The sequence below is a fragment of the Grampus griseus genome (genome assembly GCF_964374135.1).
Source record: "Grampus griseus genome assembly, chromosome: 7".
Lineage (NCBI taxonomy): Eukaryota > Metazoa > Chordata > Mammalia > Artiodactyla > Delphinidae > Grampus > Grampus griseus.
This window is the reverse complement of record NC_139001.1, coordinates 34,585,984-34,604,500: the sequence shown is the minus strand read 5'-3', so window position 1 is coordinate 34,604,500 and position 18,517 is coordinate 34,585,984. Positions and strand designations below refer to the sequence as shown.

At 46.4% G+C, this 18,517-nt stretch overlaps 1 protein-coding gene across 1 annotated transcript in view; it reads left to right on the top strand.

Annotated features, from left to right (window-relative positions):
- Nucleotides 1-789: 789 nt before the first annotated feature.
- Nucleotides 790-18,517, top strand: part of LOC309825351 (aldehyde oxidase 2-like) — a gene marked incomplete at both ends in the record, with an annotated part of 98,971 nt that continues 81,243 nt past the window's right edge. Inside the window, 11 exon segments of the mRNA XM_082658907.1 lie at nucleotides 790-843; nucleotides 3,962-4,047; nucleotides 5,732-5,812; nucleotides 7,580-7,688; nucleotides 9,197-9,323; nucleotides 11,390-11,451; nucleotides 12,013-12,102; nucleotides 14,291-14,329; nucleotides 14,335-14,370; nucleotides 16,659-16,803; nucleotides 18,367-18,459. Of these exon segments, the coding sequence (XP_082515033.1) occupies nucleotides 790-843; nucleotides 3,962-4,047; nucleotides 5,732-5,812; nucleotides 7,580-7,688; nucleotides 9,197-9,323; nucleotides 11,390-11,451; nucleotides 12,013-12,102; nucleotides 14,291-14,329; nucleotides 14,335-14,370; nucleotides 16,659-16,803; nucleotides 18,367-18,459 (922 nt within the window).

The window sequence follows — 18,517 nt, the reverse complement described above, 5'->3', positions numbered from 1 at the left end:
CAGCATCTGAGAGAAGAGAAGTCGAGGCAGAACGGGTAACATGCACCAAGGCCTAGGACAGGAACGAACTCAGCACATTCAAGAAGCAGGGAAAGGCCAGTGTGGCAGAGACGACGACCAAGGGAGAAAGCGGTGAAGCTGCGCTCAGAGAGGCGGGCCCCAGTTTATTTATCTGTTGAGTGGTTACCTAGACTGGATCACTATTTTCCAATGGAATAATCCTGTGGGCCAGGAGGAAGGAGGAAAGGCATCAAGGTGCTGGGTGGATGCAACACCCTACACCTCCACTTCAGGGCACAAACTGGACTTGTCCATGCAATTTCCTATGAGGAGACATTTCTGCAGCTAGAATAAGAAAAGCGTTGGGGCAAGTGGGAGGTCTCCGAAAGCCCACTGCTAGCTCTCCATGAGAAGGAGGAAGTGCATCCAGGACATGCCCCTGCGGCAGAAGCAGCACGCAGAGTGGGTTTAAGTTTAAACAGTTGTTTATGGTTTTCACACTGAAGAGGTGTGGGCTATTCACGAGCAAGCTTCAAAGTCAGGATTGGTGGGAGGCAAAGTGAGGCATGAGCTAGGAGGCCGGGCCACACAGGTGCCCTTGACTTAAAAGGCCACGAAGCAAGGGAGTCTCCACCCCCTGCCCTGCTCTCTGGGGCTCCAGGCTGTCTGCTTCCACACAGGGAGAGATTTCAGTTGCTCGGACCTAAATCCTTTCTGCTCATTTCTGCAGCTGGTACCAAAGAGCATTCCCATTTGGAGCTGGAAGGTGAAACTTTATCTACGGGTGCAATGCCTTGCCCATCAAGATCAGATGAATTGGTTTTCTTTGTGAATGGGTGGAAGGTAAGGGTTGGGTATCACTACCATAGTTTGCAGAGACAACAGGAAACTTCTAATGTGAGGAGAGCACTTGTGGCCTGTTTGGGTTGAGACCGCTCCAATCAGGAACAAGAAGCCATAGGCTGGGAACCAGGCTAATGTGGCCCGTTATCCAGTCCGCCCAGGCTCGGCCTCCGGGAATGTGGGGAGGCGGTAAAGCATTGGGGGTAATGGCACGTGCCTCGGTGTCAGACAGACTTGGTTCCAAGCCGGCTCTGCCTTTTACTGGACAAGTTTCTACAAGTTACTTCACCTCCCTGAGCCTCAGGGTGCCCGTCGTTACGGCTATTGTAAAGATTAAGAGAGAGACGCTTCTTTCATTGATTAGGAACCTCTTAAATTCTTATACGAGGCCCTTAGCACTGGGCCTGATATACCGGAGGCCCTCCATTCTAGCAACGTATACCGATTCTCAAGCTCAGGAGGATAAGAAATGGAGCGCTCTTTATTTTTCTATTTTTTGAACTTAATTTTTCTGTTGAGTCTCCGTTATACAGAATTAGTTGACATGTAATTGCAGTCAATTTCCAGGCCCCCCCTTTCCCTGAGTTGCAGTTGAATTGCAGGAGGAAACTCTACAACACTTTTCCCTGGCAGCCACCCCTCCAGGCCTCACCATCAGTCCACACAGGCCACTAGTTAACCCTCAGTGCCTTCTGCCGGGCCTGTTCCTCTCATGCATCTCTCAAGGGACCATTCTGTGCTCCAAGGCATGCAGCTTCTCTGGGGTCTTGCCACCTCTCCTCCATGGCCCCTCAGCCTTCCCATCCCATGAGCTTAGCTGGAATTTGGTCAGGTACCTCCACCCCTGCCCCATGTGGGGGCTTGGCCCAAGGAAGGAGATAGAGCAGAGCCTCTACCTTCTCATGACTTTCGTTTTAACTCTCTCTCCGGTATCCAGTCTCCACTGCCAGCAGACACCAAACATTCTTCCAAAACTCTCACTTACAAGCTGAGTCCTTACTCGCTTGTTCCACTGGCTAGGGCTTTGGAGGCTCCTTCCTCTATTTTCTGTCCCGCATCCCTTCTGAGTCATGAGCCCAGAATGAAGTGGCTGCAGCCCGGACAGGGAATAAGTCAAGGGTTAGAGGAAACACAGGTTGTGTGGTAGGGGTGGAATCAGCTAGATTATAAAAATATTATCCAACCACATTCTCATTAAGTGCTTTCAAAAGACCTGGCGGACTTCCCTGGTGGCGCAGTGGTTAAGACTGCACGCTTCCAATGCTGGGGGACCGGGTTCAATCCCTGGTCAAGCAAATAGACCCCACATGCATGCCGCAACTAAGGAGCCCGCATGCCACCACTAAGACCCTGGGCAACCAAATAAATAAATACATAAATATTCAAAAGACCTGGGATGAAAGTAAGGGCAGGCAGATGAGGGCTGCTTCTTTCATTGATAGCAGCCCCTAGAGATCCAGAAAGCTCTTGAATTGTAATATCTCAACTTGGAAGCATCTTCCTGTACTATTTTATTCTTTGAGGTCTACACAAGTTCATGTTTTTCTTCTGGGGAGGAAGAAGAACCAAACATGAATGGCCCACTGTAGCCTCCTTTCCTCTGTTGCAACAAAATGGCTGGAGGTGTTTACAGGACACCCAAAGAAAAAGTGAAAGGAAATAAGCAAATGGGAAAGAAGCAGCAAAGAAGCTCCCTCCGTGGCTTTAGAGTGCCAAAGCCCGCAGTTTTCAAGGTGAGGGAGGGAGGAATTCTAGTGTTCTCCCAGAGCCTCCCTGGGTCCTGAGCTGGGGCCACAAGGCTCACCATTGGCCACGCTGCTAGTGGCACATTCAGGGACCACTCCAGGACGGTAGCAACTCCCTCACTTCCCCTTTCTGCCACCAAGTCTTAGGATCCCGGATGTTATCAAACATACTCCCCACAGGAGGTGTCTCAGAGGTGCCAGAATAGAAACCCTTACTATTCAGCCTTCTTCCCTCAAGGACCCTTCACACTTACATACACACACACACACACACACACACACACACACACACACAGCATCCAAGTCCTTCCCCAATTTGAAGTAGTTCAAGAGTACAGAATACTGGGTTGAAAGACTCCACAAAATTAGATAGTAGAGCAAACGTGAAGAATTTAAGTGCCAGGGGCATTTTTTGTTTATAGCTCTATTTTTTTTTTTATAGCTCTCTATCTTATAGCTCTCTCTAAACTGTGTTAGTTTCTGTTGTACAACAAGTGAATCAGCCATACACATACATATATCCCCATATCCCCTCTCTTCTGAGCCTCCCTCCCACCCTCCCTATCCCACCCCTCTAGGTCGTCACAAAGCACCGAGCTGATTTCCCTGTGCTATGCTGCTGCTTCCCACTAGCTAACCAAAGCAATCTATAGATTCATTGCAATCCCTATCAAACTACCAATGGCATTCTTCACAGAACTAGAACAAAAAATTTTACAATTCATATAGAAACAAAAAAGACCCTAAATAGCCAAAGCAATCTTGAGAAAGAAAAATGGAGCTGAAGGAATCAGGCTCCCTGACTTCAAACTATACTACAAAGCTACAGTAATCAAGACAGTATGGTACTGGCACAAAAACAGAAATATAGATCAATGGTACAGGATAGAAAGTCCAGAGATAAACCCACGCACCTATGGTCACCTAATTTATGACAAAGGAGGCAAGAACATACAATGCAGAAAAGAAAGCCTCTTCAATAAGTGGTGCTGGGAAAACTGGACAGCTACATGTAAAAGAATGAAATTAGAACACTCCCTAACACCATATACAAAAATAAACTCCAACTGGACTAAAGATCTAAATGTAAGACCAGACACTATAAAACTCTTAGAGGAAAACACAGGGGCATCTTTCCTCAGTGGTGGTTCCCAACTCTAATCACATATAAGAGCACTGTTGCCACAGATGCTTGGTGCATCTCTTACTCCATAGATGTGTGTAAAAGTTGTTTGCCTGTAGAGCACAAAAAGAGAGGCAAATGAAATCAGGCCTAATATACCCCAGTCCATAAACCAAGCAGGCCATGACAGGCATTCCTCGGGGTCACCCATTCAATTCCCATAATATTCTCTTTCCTGTTTCCAGTGCAGGTGATCGAGAGGAACGTGGACCCAAAAGTCACCCTGCTGACCTTCTTACAAAAGAACTGGACCCTTTTGATCCAAGTCTTGGCCGTGTCTGTGTTTGCCTTAAAACATAGGCCAGGGGCTTCCCTGGTGGCGCAGTGGTTGAGAATCCGCCTGCCGATGCAGTGGACACGGGTTCGTGCCCCGGTCCGGGAAGATCCCACATGCCGCGGAGCGGCTGGGCCCGTGAGCCATGGCCGCTGAGCCTGCGCGTCCGGAGCCTGTGCTCTGCAATGGGAGAGGCCACAACAGTGAGAGGCCTGTGTACCGAAAAAAAAAAAAAACACATAGGCCAGCTACAATTATGAGAACTAATCAAACCTCTCCTTCCCCACACAGCCAGGTCCCGTGGTCCTTGCTCTCTATTTGCTTTTGGCAATGGTTCTAAGGATATTAAGTTAATTGAGCTATTTGGAGAGGATAAAGTTTCCCCAGAGTTTCTTATATCTTGATTTAATAGCCATGAAATAGAAGCTAAGTTCTTTCTTTCAGCACTAATTATTCCTTTAAGTGCCTTCCAGATCCCCAAGACAGTGGTTATGTAATAGAGGTTTGTGTTGCATGTACCCTTCCCTGGAAGAAAACCAAATTCTCCAGATTCAGGAAGAGCACATGTCATAGGAGAAGATTACCTTTCTCTACATCTGTTTTCTCACAACAGGTTTTCCCCACCATTCTATATTCTGAAATTTAGATCTTCATAATGGCAAACATATTTTAATTGGTAAATCTAATGGATCTCTCAGAGAAGCCCCCCCAAAAAAAAAAGACAGAAATTACAAGTTTTGTTTAAAAGCCCACATGGTTTTTAATTCGTTGTCAACGTTTTAAAATTAGGAAATCTCATTTTTTTTTTTAAAAAAAAAGGAATTTCTCATGAAAAATGGGAAGATAGTCCTTCCTGCCTGGCAGCAGTCTTGCTTAGAGCTGAGTGGGGCCTGTCATCCTCCATCTAAAATGGGGCACAAGCTCTCCAGTCACACCCAGCCCACTCCACTCATTCACACACCTCTCTGATAAGCATTTATGGTTATGACTTAATTTAGATGAGCAAGCCATATGGCTTAAAAAAAAAAAAAAAGCCAAAGATTCCAAAGTCTTCTTAGCCAGTCTAGTTAATTACATCCAATCCATAAACTGTGTGGAAATGGGCCACAATCAGGGAGAAGGATGCCTAAAGAGAGGAACAGAGGCTGAGCCTTGGGATTGGACCTGGACCAAGCAGGAGCAGAGGGACACTCCGGGTGGGATATGAAAATAAGGACGGGAGTTTTCTCCAAAGGGTCACTGACTTGATTTCAAATGCAGTACAAATTACTGGGCAAAACTAGCAATACATTAAACTGCTAAAAATAAGTGTTTCTCTTCCAATTACATGATTGGAACCCAGAAGAATACCTATAATGAAATAGGATTTTTCCAAGGGCTTTTACTTCTGTTATCCTACAAGATGCTTATGCTAAGCCTGTGAGGATAAAGTAGGTATTGCCTTTCCCTCTTTGCAAGTGAGGACACAGGCAGGGAGAGGTTCCTATGTCCAGTGTCACAAAGCTAGGAAGATACAGAGTGGCCTTGACTGAGGCCTGCGGGCAGGCGAATGCCTTCTCAGATCTGCACCTCACCCCACAAAGGAGACTTTCCTTGCTAGTGACACCCTAGGAAGGCAACTCTGATAGAGGCGACGTGTCCGCCTGGGAGTCTTTCCTTGACCACCCTTCCCAGTGCACCTGACAGGAAGTACGCCTGCAGAAGAGGAGGCTGTGGCACCTGCACCGTGATGGTGTCTAGGCGAGACCCCACGTCCCAGGAGATAAGGTATCTGCCCAGATGCCCAGAGACCAGGCTTGCACTCTCATCTCACAGCTTACGAAGATCTCAAAGACCTTCCAGCCTTGTGATTCTAACTCTCTCTAGGTCTTAGACCCCTCTGAGAAGCTGATAAAATCTATGAGCTTTTACAAAAACTAATAACGTTTTGCACACAATTTCCGGGAGATTGTGGACCTCCCAAGGCCCATCAATGCATCCCAGGTTAAGAATCCCCAATTAAGGGACCTCCCTGTTGGTCCAGAGGTTAAGACTCTGTGCTTCCACTGCAAGGGGCACGGGTTTGATCCCTGGGGAACAAAGGGAAGGGAAGATCCTGCATACTGCAGATACCACATACCACAGATCCCGCATGGGCACAGTGCGGCCAAAACAAAAAGAAAGGAAGGAAGGAAGGAAGGAAGAAAGGAAGAAAGAAAGAAGGAAGGAAGGAAGGAAGGAAGGAAGGAAGGAAGGAAGGAAGGAAGGAAGGAAGGAAGGAAGGAAGGAAGGAAGGAAGGAAGGAAGGAAGGAAGGAAGGAAGGAAGGAAGGAAGGAAGGAAGGAAGGAAGGAAGGAAGGAAGGAAGGAAGGAAGGAAGGAAGGAAGGAAGGAAGGAAGGAAGGAAGGAAGGAAGGAAGGAAGGAAGGAAGGAAGGAAGGAAGGAAGGAAGGAAGGAAGGAAGGAAGGAAGAGGGACTTCCCTGGTGGCACAGTGGTTAAGAATCCACCTGCCAATGCAGGGGACACGGGTTCAAGCCCTGGTCCGGGAGGATCCCACATGCCATGGAGCAACTAAGCCCATGAGCCACAACTACTGAGCTTGCACTCTAGAGCCTGTGAGCCACAACTACTGAGCCCATGTGCCACAACTACTGAAGCCCACGTGCCTAGAGCCCGTGCTCCGCAACAAGAGAAGCCATCTTAACGAGAGGCCTGCCCACGGCAACGAAGAGGAGCCCCTGCTTGCTGCAACGAAAAAGAAAGCCCGCGTGCAGCAACGAAGACCAATGCAGCCAAAAATAAATAAATAAATAAATTTATTTTTTAAAAAAAGAAAGAAAGAAACCGCAATTTAGGCCAAGCATTCATTTTACAGATGAGGAAACTGATGTCAGAAGGATGAAGTGACTTGTTCAAGGTCATGCAACTAGTATGTAGAACAACAACTTGAGCCCACGTTTTCTGGCTCTGACACTAATGCTCTTTCTACTGTTGGGCTGGATCTGGGCCATGATTCCAGCCTTTCATTAAGGGCCAGATTCCAGGACTTGGGCTGCTCCCAAATCCACTGGCCCAAGAAATCAAGAAATGGCCTCAGGACACAGGCCTTCCAACTCTACTGAATGACCTTATACAGAGAGTTTAAAATGAACAAGCAAAAAAATTATCAAATACAGTTAAAAGACAAAGGTGCGCCTTTTACCTGTTATGGGATCAATGTCCTAATGTTTACTAGTTGACATCCAACTATATTCCTGATGACACGAGTCCATTCCCACTGAGACCAGACCCAGGTGGGTCTGTTCTAGGCTTGGAAAATGTTTCTGAGGTTCAGAATGCCCGCATTCCCCCTAAGGATCCCAATTCTCATAGATAATACAGAGTCAGCAGAAAGGACTCTAAATTCTTCCTCCCAGGCACTCCTCCAGGTCTCCATCGTCTCGGCTGAGTGACAGGGAGAGGGGGTGGTTTCTGCTGCCCTTCTTGGTTCCCACATTCCCCACAGGGCAGAGCTGTGTTTCTCCTTTGGATTTTCCTTGTGCCTCTCATATAAGACACTTCTCTGTCACCGTGCGCCTGGTTCCCATCTGCTCTCTGTGTGGGGCTGCTGTCACCACTGTGAAAGGTGTTGGAAGCATCAAAATGAGGCTTCACCCCGTGCAGGTAAAAGCACATCCTAAATGTCTCATTTCTTAACTCTGTCTTTGTAATCAACGCTGTGTTGACTGTGCCTCCTGGGGCTTCTAGGTTGTGGTCCAGTAAGTAGAAGCTTTGGGTGCATATTGATCAAGATAATAATATCTGTTAAGTGATTTAAAAGAAAGCTAGAAATCCATCTACATTTCAGTAGCTGATTATCTTTCTTCTTACTTTTTCTGCTTGAATGATAACAGCATGATCAAAACATTGATTAATGCCAATTAGACTGTGAGGCAGAATAAATATTGCACAAAGAGCATTGTGCATTGAATAAAACACCTCTGAGGATAACAGGGTAAAATTCAGGATTATTCCCTCTGGCGTGGAGTTTTAAGAGCACTGTGACATGCACTGGTATAAACACACCAGTTCCTCTGTCATTGTCACAGGGGTTTGGAGAGTCCAGACCCATTAACACTGCGAGTCCTTCCAGGAAGAAGGAGTCTGGATTTAACCACATAAGAGTCAATTCCAGGAAGGTCAACAAAGGCAAAAGACCCAGCAGAGTTTACTAGAGTTTCTGAGAAGGTCAGAGAGGATGTTCACCCCAAGGCCAATAAGCCCAAATCCTAGAATTATACTACATTCTGAATCCAGAGCAAGGCTTTAATGTGCCCAAGAATCAATCAGCTGGGAGCTTGTTAAAAATGCAGAGGGGCTTCCCTGGTGGCGCAGTGGTTGAGAGCCCGCCTGCCGATGCAGGGGACACGGGTTCGTGCCCCGGTCCAGGAAGATCCCACGTGCCGCGGAGCGGCTGGGCCCGTGAGCCATGGCCGCTGAGCCTGTGCGTCCGGAGCCTGTGCTCCGCAGCTGGAGAGGCCACAACAGTGAGAGGCCCGTGTACCGCAAATAAAAATGCAGATTATGAGTCAAAAAGTTTGGAGCAGAGGTCTGAGGTTCTGCATTTCCTAAAAGACCGCAGGTGGAACCAACACCACTGGTCCACGGACTGCACTTTAAATTGCAAGGATCTAGAACACAGACCAAAATCGTGGACCTTTGAAAGCAGAGCTCCTTTTGAGCCACACCAGAAGAATTTAAAGAACAAAGTAACATGAGGTCCATAGTGGAGAGTCTCCAAGTTAATCAGAAAGAGGTGATCCCATGCTCAGAACCAGGCTGGGAAAGAAATAGGGGTGCTCAAGGAAACTGTTTTTGAAATTACACACGCTTTCCTTATAATTACTGATTTCTGGAGAATTCTTCTCTCTCTGGGAATGGAGGTTGTGTGCTAATTCCCAGTTAGAAGTATCTGGGCATTCGAGCTTGAGAAGTAATTGTAATGCTAGAACACGGCTTCCAGGTCACCTCCTCCAGAAGGAAAGGGGATGCCGGCCCACTCTGCCCAAGGGGAGGGTGCACTGCTCAGGGAGAGGGTTCCACCATGACAAGAGAGACACAGGATGTGGACCCTGGCAGGAGGCGGTGGCAGCAGGAAGGCAGGGCCTGTGACCATGCCTGTGTCCTTCCAGGAGAGGACTGCCGAGAGCCATGGCACCCGGTGCAGGATCTGCAGCCCAGGGATGGTGATGTCCATGTACACGCTGCCCAGGAGCCACCCGCAGCCTTCAGAGGAGCAGCTGCCGGCAGCCCTGGGGGGTAGGTCTGACTTGAACAAGCCCACTGCCCGCCAAAGCCAGGTGAGGTCATGCGTCAGCCTGCTGCTCCCCACCTACAATGCCACCCCAGCCCCGTTCAGGGACCCCTCGGTTGTTTCTGAAGTAGCTGCTTTCACCCCTGAGCAGAGAAGAACGTCAAGGTGTATCTGCTCTTCAGAGCACTTGCTGCACAGAACTAAAGAGCACGCGTGGCCCACGCCCGCATCTTGACACCCTACTTTTCTACCCAGTGACTTATGTGGTTGCCTTCATTCGGGCTGTCATAACAGAGCACCTCAAACTGGGGGTGTTAAAACAGCAGGAATTCCTTCTGTCGCAGTTCTGGAGGTGAAGAGTCTGAAATCTAGGCTCTAGAAGAGGACTCTTCCTTGCCTCTTCCTAGCTTCTGGTGGTGGACAGCAGTCCTGGCGTTCCTTGACTTAAGAGATTCATCACTCCCGTCTCTGCCTCCATCTTCTCACGGCCTCCTCCCCTGTGTGTCTGTGTCCAAATTTCCCTCTTCTTACAATCCAGTCACTGGATTAAGGCCTACCCTAATCCAGTAGGGCCTCATCTTAACTTGATTACATCTGCATCACTGCAGATTTCCAAATAAGGTCACATTCACAGGTTCCAGAGGTTAGAACGTCAACGTATCTTCTGCGGGGGGGGGGGGGGGGGGGGCGGGGAGACACTATTCAACCCATAACACAGCCCTTCATGTATCGAAGGGATCCTTTAAAATTTGCAATGGGTTTAAGTTACTAAAGAGTTCATGGGAATTCCTTGGCGGTCCAGTGGTTAGGACTCTGCATTCATTGCTGAGGGTCTGGGTTCAATCCCCGGTTGGGCAACTAAGATCCCACAAGCGGCGCAGCACAGCCAAATAAATAAATAAAGAGGAGTTCATAAACATATCCCTTTTGCAGGATCAATAAAGCTCACGTTCAGCTGTCAACAATCCCTAAACCAGACATCTGTTACACAATAGATATACAAATCCCTAGATTGAGGCCTGAAGGGTGAGCACCACACACTCTCCTAATCTGCCAGTTGCCGGTGAACTTCCTTTACTCTCTCTGCTCCATTGCAGAAAATCAGATCAAATCACCTAAAACCCTGCCTTCCTTAGGTCCTTCCACTATTTGAGGTCCTTCAGCAGCTCCTTACCCCTCGTGTGGCCACGCCTACCCTCCTTCACCCAGCATTCAGAGAAGTCCAACAGCTGGCCTCCCAAACTCATTATTCCTCCTCAGCTACATGAGTCCCTGCTGGCCAGTCTCCTCTCAACCCTCAGTCCTCCGCATGTTTCCACTTCTGCACCTCTGCTTGTGCTGCGCTGTGAACCCCGAATGCCCCTTCCTTGCTCTCCACCAATCCATTGCTTTCTCATCCTTCAATCCAAGCTTCTTTGTGAAGCCTCCCCCGATGAACTCGAGTCCACACTGACCCTCCTCCATCCCACCCTCTCCCATGCCTTCATCTGTGGAAACCTGAGTTTCTTACACTTTACCACGCAACAGAATTACCCGCAGACCTCTTAAATGCAGATTCCTCCACCGGGACCCAGACGTTCTAATTTAGGAGAATTGGAGAAAGGCCAGAGATCTGCATTTTAAACAAATAGCAGAAATTCTGATGCAGTGACCTAAAATCCACTGAGGGGCACTACTAACAACCTGTCCGGGGCATTACACTTCACTCATATGGTGCCTTAGAAACGGCCACATTTTCTTGTTTTGGGATCGCTTGCATCTTACCTAGTATCTGAAATATAGTTGCTGTCAATAGATACATGTTGAATGAATAAATAATTTAATAGATGGATGCAACTGAGCTCACCAGATAGCCTATCATCTTCTTTAGAACAGAGAATAAAACTGGAATTGAGGTGGTGGGAAGGATAATTATCTAAGAAGAAAAAAATCAGTGAACAGCCTAGTGGCTATTTAAATATTCTCAAAAACAAAACAAAACACCAGTGTTTGTTTCAATTTTCTAAAGAAAAATAAATTAAGAGTCAGTAAAAATAAAGAATACTGATAACTTTTCTTCTTCTCTGATTAGGTAATCTATGCCACTGCACTGGGTATCGGCCAATTCTTGCAAGTGGAGGGACCTTTTGTTTGGTGAGTAGGGGACTGTGGGGGCAACCTACAGAGCAAGAATGACAGTGACAGCTGGTCCAGGCTGGGAGCACAGGAGGTGAGTTGTTTTTTTGTTTTTTGTGGGGTTTTTTTGGTACGCGGGCCTCTCACTGTTGCGGCCTCTCCCGTTGCGGAGCACAGGTTCCGGACGCGCAGGCTCAGTGGCCATGGCTCACGGGACCAGCCGCTCCGCAGCATGTGGGATCTTCCCAGACCAGGGCACGAACCTGTGTCCCCTGCATCGGCAGGCGGACTCTCAACCACTGCGCAACCAGGGAAGCCCTCCATATTCTTTATTATTGTTTTAAGCTATATAATATATACTGTGTGTGTATTATACATTCTATATATTTATCTGTATCACTGTATTTAAAAAATAAAGTAAAAAAAAAAGGAAGATCTTGTGATTACCCCTATTCCAGTAGAAACCACCAAAAGTGACTTTAAAAGTTTGGAGCCTCATTTAAATTGTCAAACCCTTCAAGGCACACACCCATTTACATGTTAAAAAGTTCTTCATCTCAAGGCATTTCACTATCCTAGGAGTCAAATGGTTGTCAACAGAAAGGAACAGGAAAATGCTGCCTAGATCGGGGAGAAAATGATTCTTCCTCGCTCGACAGGAAAAGTGACGTGAGTCCCTTTGTTTGCCCTCTTCCTGAGAGTATCGCTTATGCCGGCCAGTGCTGCAACTGTGCTTGTGAGTTTTGATGGTCATTCTCCGCTTTACTTACAAACGTCCAAAGTGCGGGCACGAATAATGCACTTTTCGTTTGGGATCTGGGTAAAGTGGTGATTCAAAGCCCACGCTCTGATTTCCCCTTCACTCTCTGGAAGGCTGAAACAATAAATCATACACCCACTCAGACAAGAGAAAAAAGACCTACCCCAGCTACGATGAGTCCCATCCTTGCCTGGCCCTCCTCATGTAGAGCTGGCCTCTATCACCATCTCCTCCTTTGCAGAGAGAGGACACTGCAATGTCAGGAAGGCTGAGGAGCCTGTCCAAAGATACATGGCGAGTTCATGGCTCCCACAGCTGGGAAGTCCAGCCAGAAACACACCAGTCTCTGGCTTTGCTCTCTGAGAGACACTAGTTTCAAAAAAAAGACCCACGGCCAAGATCTTAAAGGAATTACTTAGAAAGAATTCCTAGTTCGAATATAGGAAAAATAGAGTCTGCTCCCTGTAGACACGGAAAACTAAGAGAACACAGTTGACAAAACTTAGACAAAACTGAGCCCGTCATTCCCTGCTGTATGTGTTTCTATCCTTAACACCCCGGGAATTCAATCTGGGCAATGATTGCACTCTGGGGTCCACCTGGATCACTTTAACCAAATGCAAAAGAACACACTTAAACTGGACTGTGCCCCAATATTCCTTATAAAGAGAAACACAATTTTAAGGTGGATCTTATGATCACTGAGCCACATGTCCTTTCCCTATACGAAAAGACACACAGGAAGCCACGTTATAAGGCGAAGGTTGCTTGGTGACCACGGATGCAGAGCAGTTGGATAATCTTAAGGGTAACATCATAGAAGACGCCCCTCCATCCATCAGGTAGACCTGCTGGATGGCAGGTGTCTGCCCCAAGACACTCCCTTCTCTTGAAGCTATGTTAATATCTTCCATGGGGTAACTATAAAGTCTTGGCCTGGTCCCTGTTTAGGGGAACTTTAATCCCTCAGCTCTGATTCATTTTGTTTGTTTTACATTTTAATTCTCAGACACTATCAGGTACTGCCTATACTTCTAATTCCAACTTACACAAAAACCGATCTTCAGATGTTGGCCGGTTATGCTTCAGTCTGGGATCCTAACCTACACAAGGAACAACTACAAGTTGTCCTTCTGCAACCTAGGAAGACCTTAGAGAGATAGGAAAAAAGGCAGAGGAGTATTGGACAAATGTCAGGTCATTTCACTTACTTGTCACAATTACCCTTCAAAATAGGCATTATTTCTATTTAATCTTCAGAGAGGTTACCTTTCCATTGAGAGGGTCAGAGAGCCAAGTCATGGCAGAACTGAGAAGGAACCCACACCTGTCTGTCTCCCTATTCCCCATGCTCTTCCCCACTACACAGCCCTCTAGCCCTGCATCCCACAGTTCCCTCCTAATTTGTCTTTCTCTTTAGGAAGGTTTCCTGGGAATAAGTGTTTCCAAAAACTGAAATATGTTTGATTCAGACAAGATTCCAGTTTGGGTAACTTTTCACTGTGCTTTAGTTTCCTAATAGGTAAAGTGGAGTTGATAATTTACTTTCTTTGTACAATTGTTGTGAGGATTAAGTAAATTATTAATACGTGTAAAAGTACTTGGAACATAAGCACCCCATAAATGTTAACTATTGTTATTAAAGCAAGTGGTGTGTGTGTGTGTGTGTGTGTGTGTGTGTGTTTACACATGGGTCTGTATGTTTAGAGTCTTTTTTTTACTTAAACTATAGGACTTCTCAGAGTTTTGAATCCTGACTTGACAGGTGAGGGGATAGAGGTTGGGGCACAGTGGAGAGGGTTTCCCAAACTTATATGACCTGTGATTGTCTTTCATAGGCTGTCTTGGTGTTTCGCAGGGTACTGTTTGAACTATTTAATAGAATACTCTTTTCTTTAACATCACATTAGTGTCAAATCAGTATTTCTCTTACAAAAAGATTCTTATTTAAAACTATTTGGTTTGAACTATTTTCCCATACAAGGAGAATCAGATAGTTATTACTATGTTCATTTTGCCTAATTAATGTAAAGAATTACAATGCTGTTTCCATTTGAGCAGGGCTGACAGAACAATCTTCTTCTGCCCTTTATAGAGATTTGCATGGAGCTATTTGCAAAAGAGGAGTTCCAGCCCTTAGACCTTACCAGGAACTCATATTTCCCCCAGAACTCTTGGTAAGATGAGTTGGGTGTTTTATGTGCTCGTTTCAATGCCACTGGTTATAATCTCAGTTTTCTAAAACCACGCTTCCCCTCCTGTGAAATTATCAAATTGTGGAAATGCTTGATCAAATCAGTATGCCTGTCCCTGTCCAGCTCACCAAGCCCTGGCTGTTGCCCTGCACACTTTCTCTGAAGCCTCAGCTGAGGTTATTTTTTAAAGCGATTTCGTCATTACTCCCATCATTGTCATCTGCAGTGTGTCCCTACTGACTGTCCCAAGCAATCCAGTTTTTCTCAGCTTCTAACTTGGCCTTTCCAGCCTTTTCCAGATATTGACCTCAAGGGGCACTTCCAGGGCCTCCCGATACCTCAGCCTTCCCTCTGTCAGCATCTCTATCTTTCCTCTCTAACATCCAGTGGTCTCATTCCATAAAATGCCTATTTCTGAAAGATTCTGATGTGTTTATTCATGCATTCAACAAATATTCATCATTCAGCAATGTGCCAGGCACTGTTTGGGGTACTGAATATACAACAGGGAACAAAACTCACACAGACCTGACCCCAAGGAGTTTGTAACCTGGTGGCAGAGACAGACAATGAGCAAGATACTAGATAAGTTATATAGTGTGTTAGCAAGTGAGAAGGAGAACAAAATAAAACAGAGAAAGGGGATAGGATGATGCAGGGGGTTGCAACTTTAAATATCCGGCCAGAGGAAACTTCTCTGAGAAGATAACATTTGAAGAAAGTCCTGAAAGAGGGGAGGGAACTGGCCATGAAGATACATGGGGGAAGAGCAGTCCAGGCAGTGGGGCAGCAAGTGCAAAGGTGCCAAGGAGGGGAGAACTCCCGGCCTGATCAAGGGACGGAGCAGGGGCCAGCCTGGCTGGAGCGCAGTGAACTAGAGAGATCAGAAAGCTGCGGGCAGCGGGGTGGGCAGACCATGCTGAACTTAGACTACTTGGCTTTTACTCTGCCTGAGATGTGAAGCTATCAGAGAGGTTGGAAAGAAGAGGGGTACGCTCCTATTAACCTTGTAATGGGATCCGGGGTCGTTTTGGCTGCTGGGATGGGAATAGCCTGCGGAGGGGGCGAGGGAAGGAGCAGTGAGCCCATTAGGGCACTAATGTCATGCTGAGGATGGTGGTGCTGGACCAGGTGGCCAGCATGCAGGTGGTGAGGAGGGAGTGGATTCTGGATACATTTTGGAAGAAGAGCCAACAAGATTTCCTGATGGGGCTTCCCTGGTGGCGCAGTGGTTGAGAGTCCGCCTGCCGATTCAGGGGACACGGGTTCGTGCCCCGGTCCGGGAAGATCCCACATGCCGCGGAGCGGCTGGGCCTGTGAGCCATGGCCGCTGAGCCTGCGCGCCCGGAGCCTGTGCTCCACAACGGGAGAGGCCACAACAGTGAGAGGCCCGCGTAACGCGCAAAAAAAAAAAAAAAAAAAAAAGATTCCCTGATGAATGTGATGTAGGGGAGGGGTCCCCAACCCACCCGGCCGCGGACAGATACCGGCTGCAGCCTGTTAGGCACAGGGCAGCACAGCAGGAGTAAGCGTCGGGCAAGCAAGCTTCATCTGCCGCTCCCCATTGCTCCCATCGCTCGCGTTACTGCCTGAACCATCCCCCCACCACCACGTCCGTGGAAAAGCTGTCTTCCACGAAACCAGTCCCTGGTGCCAGATAGGCTGGGGACCGCTGCTGTAGAGTGTGGGAGAGAGAGCGCATTCACTGCTGACTCCGGGGCTTTGGCAGCTGGAAACGGGAGTGGCCATTTATGGAGAAAGGGAAGACCTCCGTAGGAGCAGGGCCTTTTGCCTTTGGGGGGTCCCTTTCCGGGGCTTGGAGGGCAATGCGATATGAGGAGCTCAGTTTTGGACACGTTAAATTTGAGATGCCTATTACACATCTAAGGAGAGACACTGAGTACTCGTTCAGGATTTCAGAGGAAAAGCTGAAGATTCTAATTTAGGAGTATTAGTATAATTATGATTTTTAAGGCCATGATACTAAATTATGTTGAATTAATCTATACTGAAGGGTCAGTGACAGATGCCAGCTCATATTGTCGGTTTCCTCCAAAGAACTACACATTATCAAGGCTTAAGCTAAAGGAGTAAATATCTAACTATGGAAAATTCAGGCCTTAGCCAATGGGTGTAGTGAGTGTCTTTTTGGTCAAGGGGACCCCAGAACTTCTGAAATCTCTCTAGAGGAACATACCTCCACCTAGGATCTATCATAACCCAGGAATACAGGTGTGCACAGGTGCACACACCTTGTTATTTGCACGTAGAGAATGGCAAAGAACCCAGAAAAACGAACCCTGGCCTTTCATGGAAAGAGCGTCACCTGGATCTCCCCTGGGACCCTCAAGGACCTCCTGGAGCTGAAAGCAAAACACCTGGAAGGCCCTCTCATCCTGGGCAACACCTCGCTGGGTGAGTGACTGCCACGATTCTCAGTCCACCATTCGTGCCGACGTGGATTTCCTGTCCCCCACTGTGCTCACAGTCTACAAAAACTACTTTTTAAGGATAAAAACCTCATTTTTTAAATAAAAATGCTATAATACTGTATCATAAAATATATTACTATATTGTATATTATATAATAATTATTTATATAACATAGTATTTTTATATCTACTATATATTTTTATAAATACTAGCATATATGTGCTATATAGACTCATATATAAATTATATATACAATATTAAAGTATAATACAAATATCGTATTATTATATAAAATGGTCTCCAAAATTGGAGGTACATATACCCTGGGAGTATGCAGTGTAACTTCTTGAGGTGTGGGAAAAAAGTATTAGAGGACAGTTTATCATTTAATTTACTTTGTCCTTTTTAACTTTGTTTTTGTTCAATAAAATAGAATTTTATAAAATATGTATGGATATATTAACAATGCACACCCAGTTATCACCACACCCAGTTTAAGAACCAGAGCTTTACCAAGAACTTTGAATGCCCCATGGGCCCTCCCAAACCACAGGCCCCCCCTCGCCTTCTTCTCAGAGGCACTCATTAGCCTGAATACGATGTTGGTCAGTCTCTTCCTCATTTTTACAATTTTACCCCATATATTTGAGTAACTAAGCACCACGTCCCTTAGTTTTGCATATTTTTGAACTTCACATAAATAGACTGACACGGTATTATTCTTCTGCAATTTGCTTTGTGCGTTCAACATTCTCGAGCTGAGATTCACCCACATTGTTGCGTGTAACTGTGCTGCTGGATTCCATCGTGTGTCCAGGGCACAATTTGCTCATCCATTCTATTGCTCAAGGATGTGGAGTGTTCTCCAAGTTTTTGCTATTACAGATATCTTTATATGTGCCTCCTGGTGCCCACATGCAAGGGTTTTCTAAGAACCTCTCATCCATTTTATTTCCTATTTTTATATACATGTAGAGAGTATAAATAAATACATATACCAGGAGAGCCTGTGCTATAAAATTACTTGGCAGGGTGTATGGCCACTGCTTTCACATCTATACACATTTTTTTTTTTTAAAGCATTGACTAATTTAATCCTCACATCCATGGTGGCACTGGTACTTTTTGTTTTTAATTAATTTATTTATTTTTGCTGTGTTGGGTCTTCGTTTCTGTGCGAGGGCTTTCTCTAGTTGTGGCAAGCGGGGGCCACTCTTTATCGCGGTGCACGGGCCTCTCACTATCGCAGCCTCTCTTGTTGCGGAGCACAGGCTCCAGACGCGCAAGCTCAGTAGTTGTGGCTCATGGGCCCAGTCGCTCCGCGGCATGTGGGATCCCTCCAGACCAGGGCTCGAACCCGTGTCCCCTGCATCGGCAGGTGGACTCTCAACTACTGCGCCACCAGGGAAGCCAAACATCTATACACATTTATTTCCAGTTTTTAAAATTAGCATCTGAATATTTTTATGAGAAACTCTCAATGCCAAAAAATTGCATTTTCTCTTTCCTAACTCTCTCTAGAATATATAATGCATTTACTTTCAGGACCTGCATTGAAATCTCAAGGACATTTTCACCCAGTTCTCCTCTCTCCTGCTAGGATTTCTGAGCTGATTATGGTGTCTAAAACAAGTGATGGTGAGTTCCAGGTGTTCTTCGTAAAATATCAATGAACCGATTCCTGCACTAAACTTAA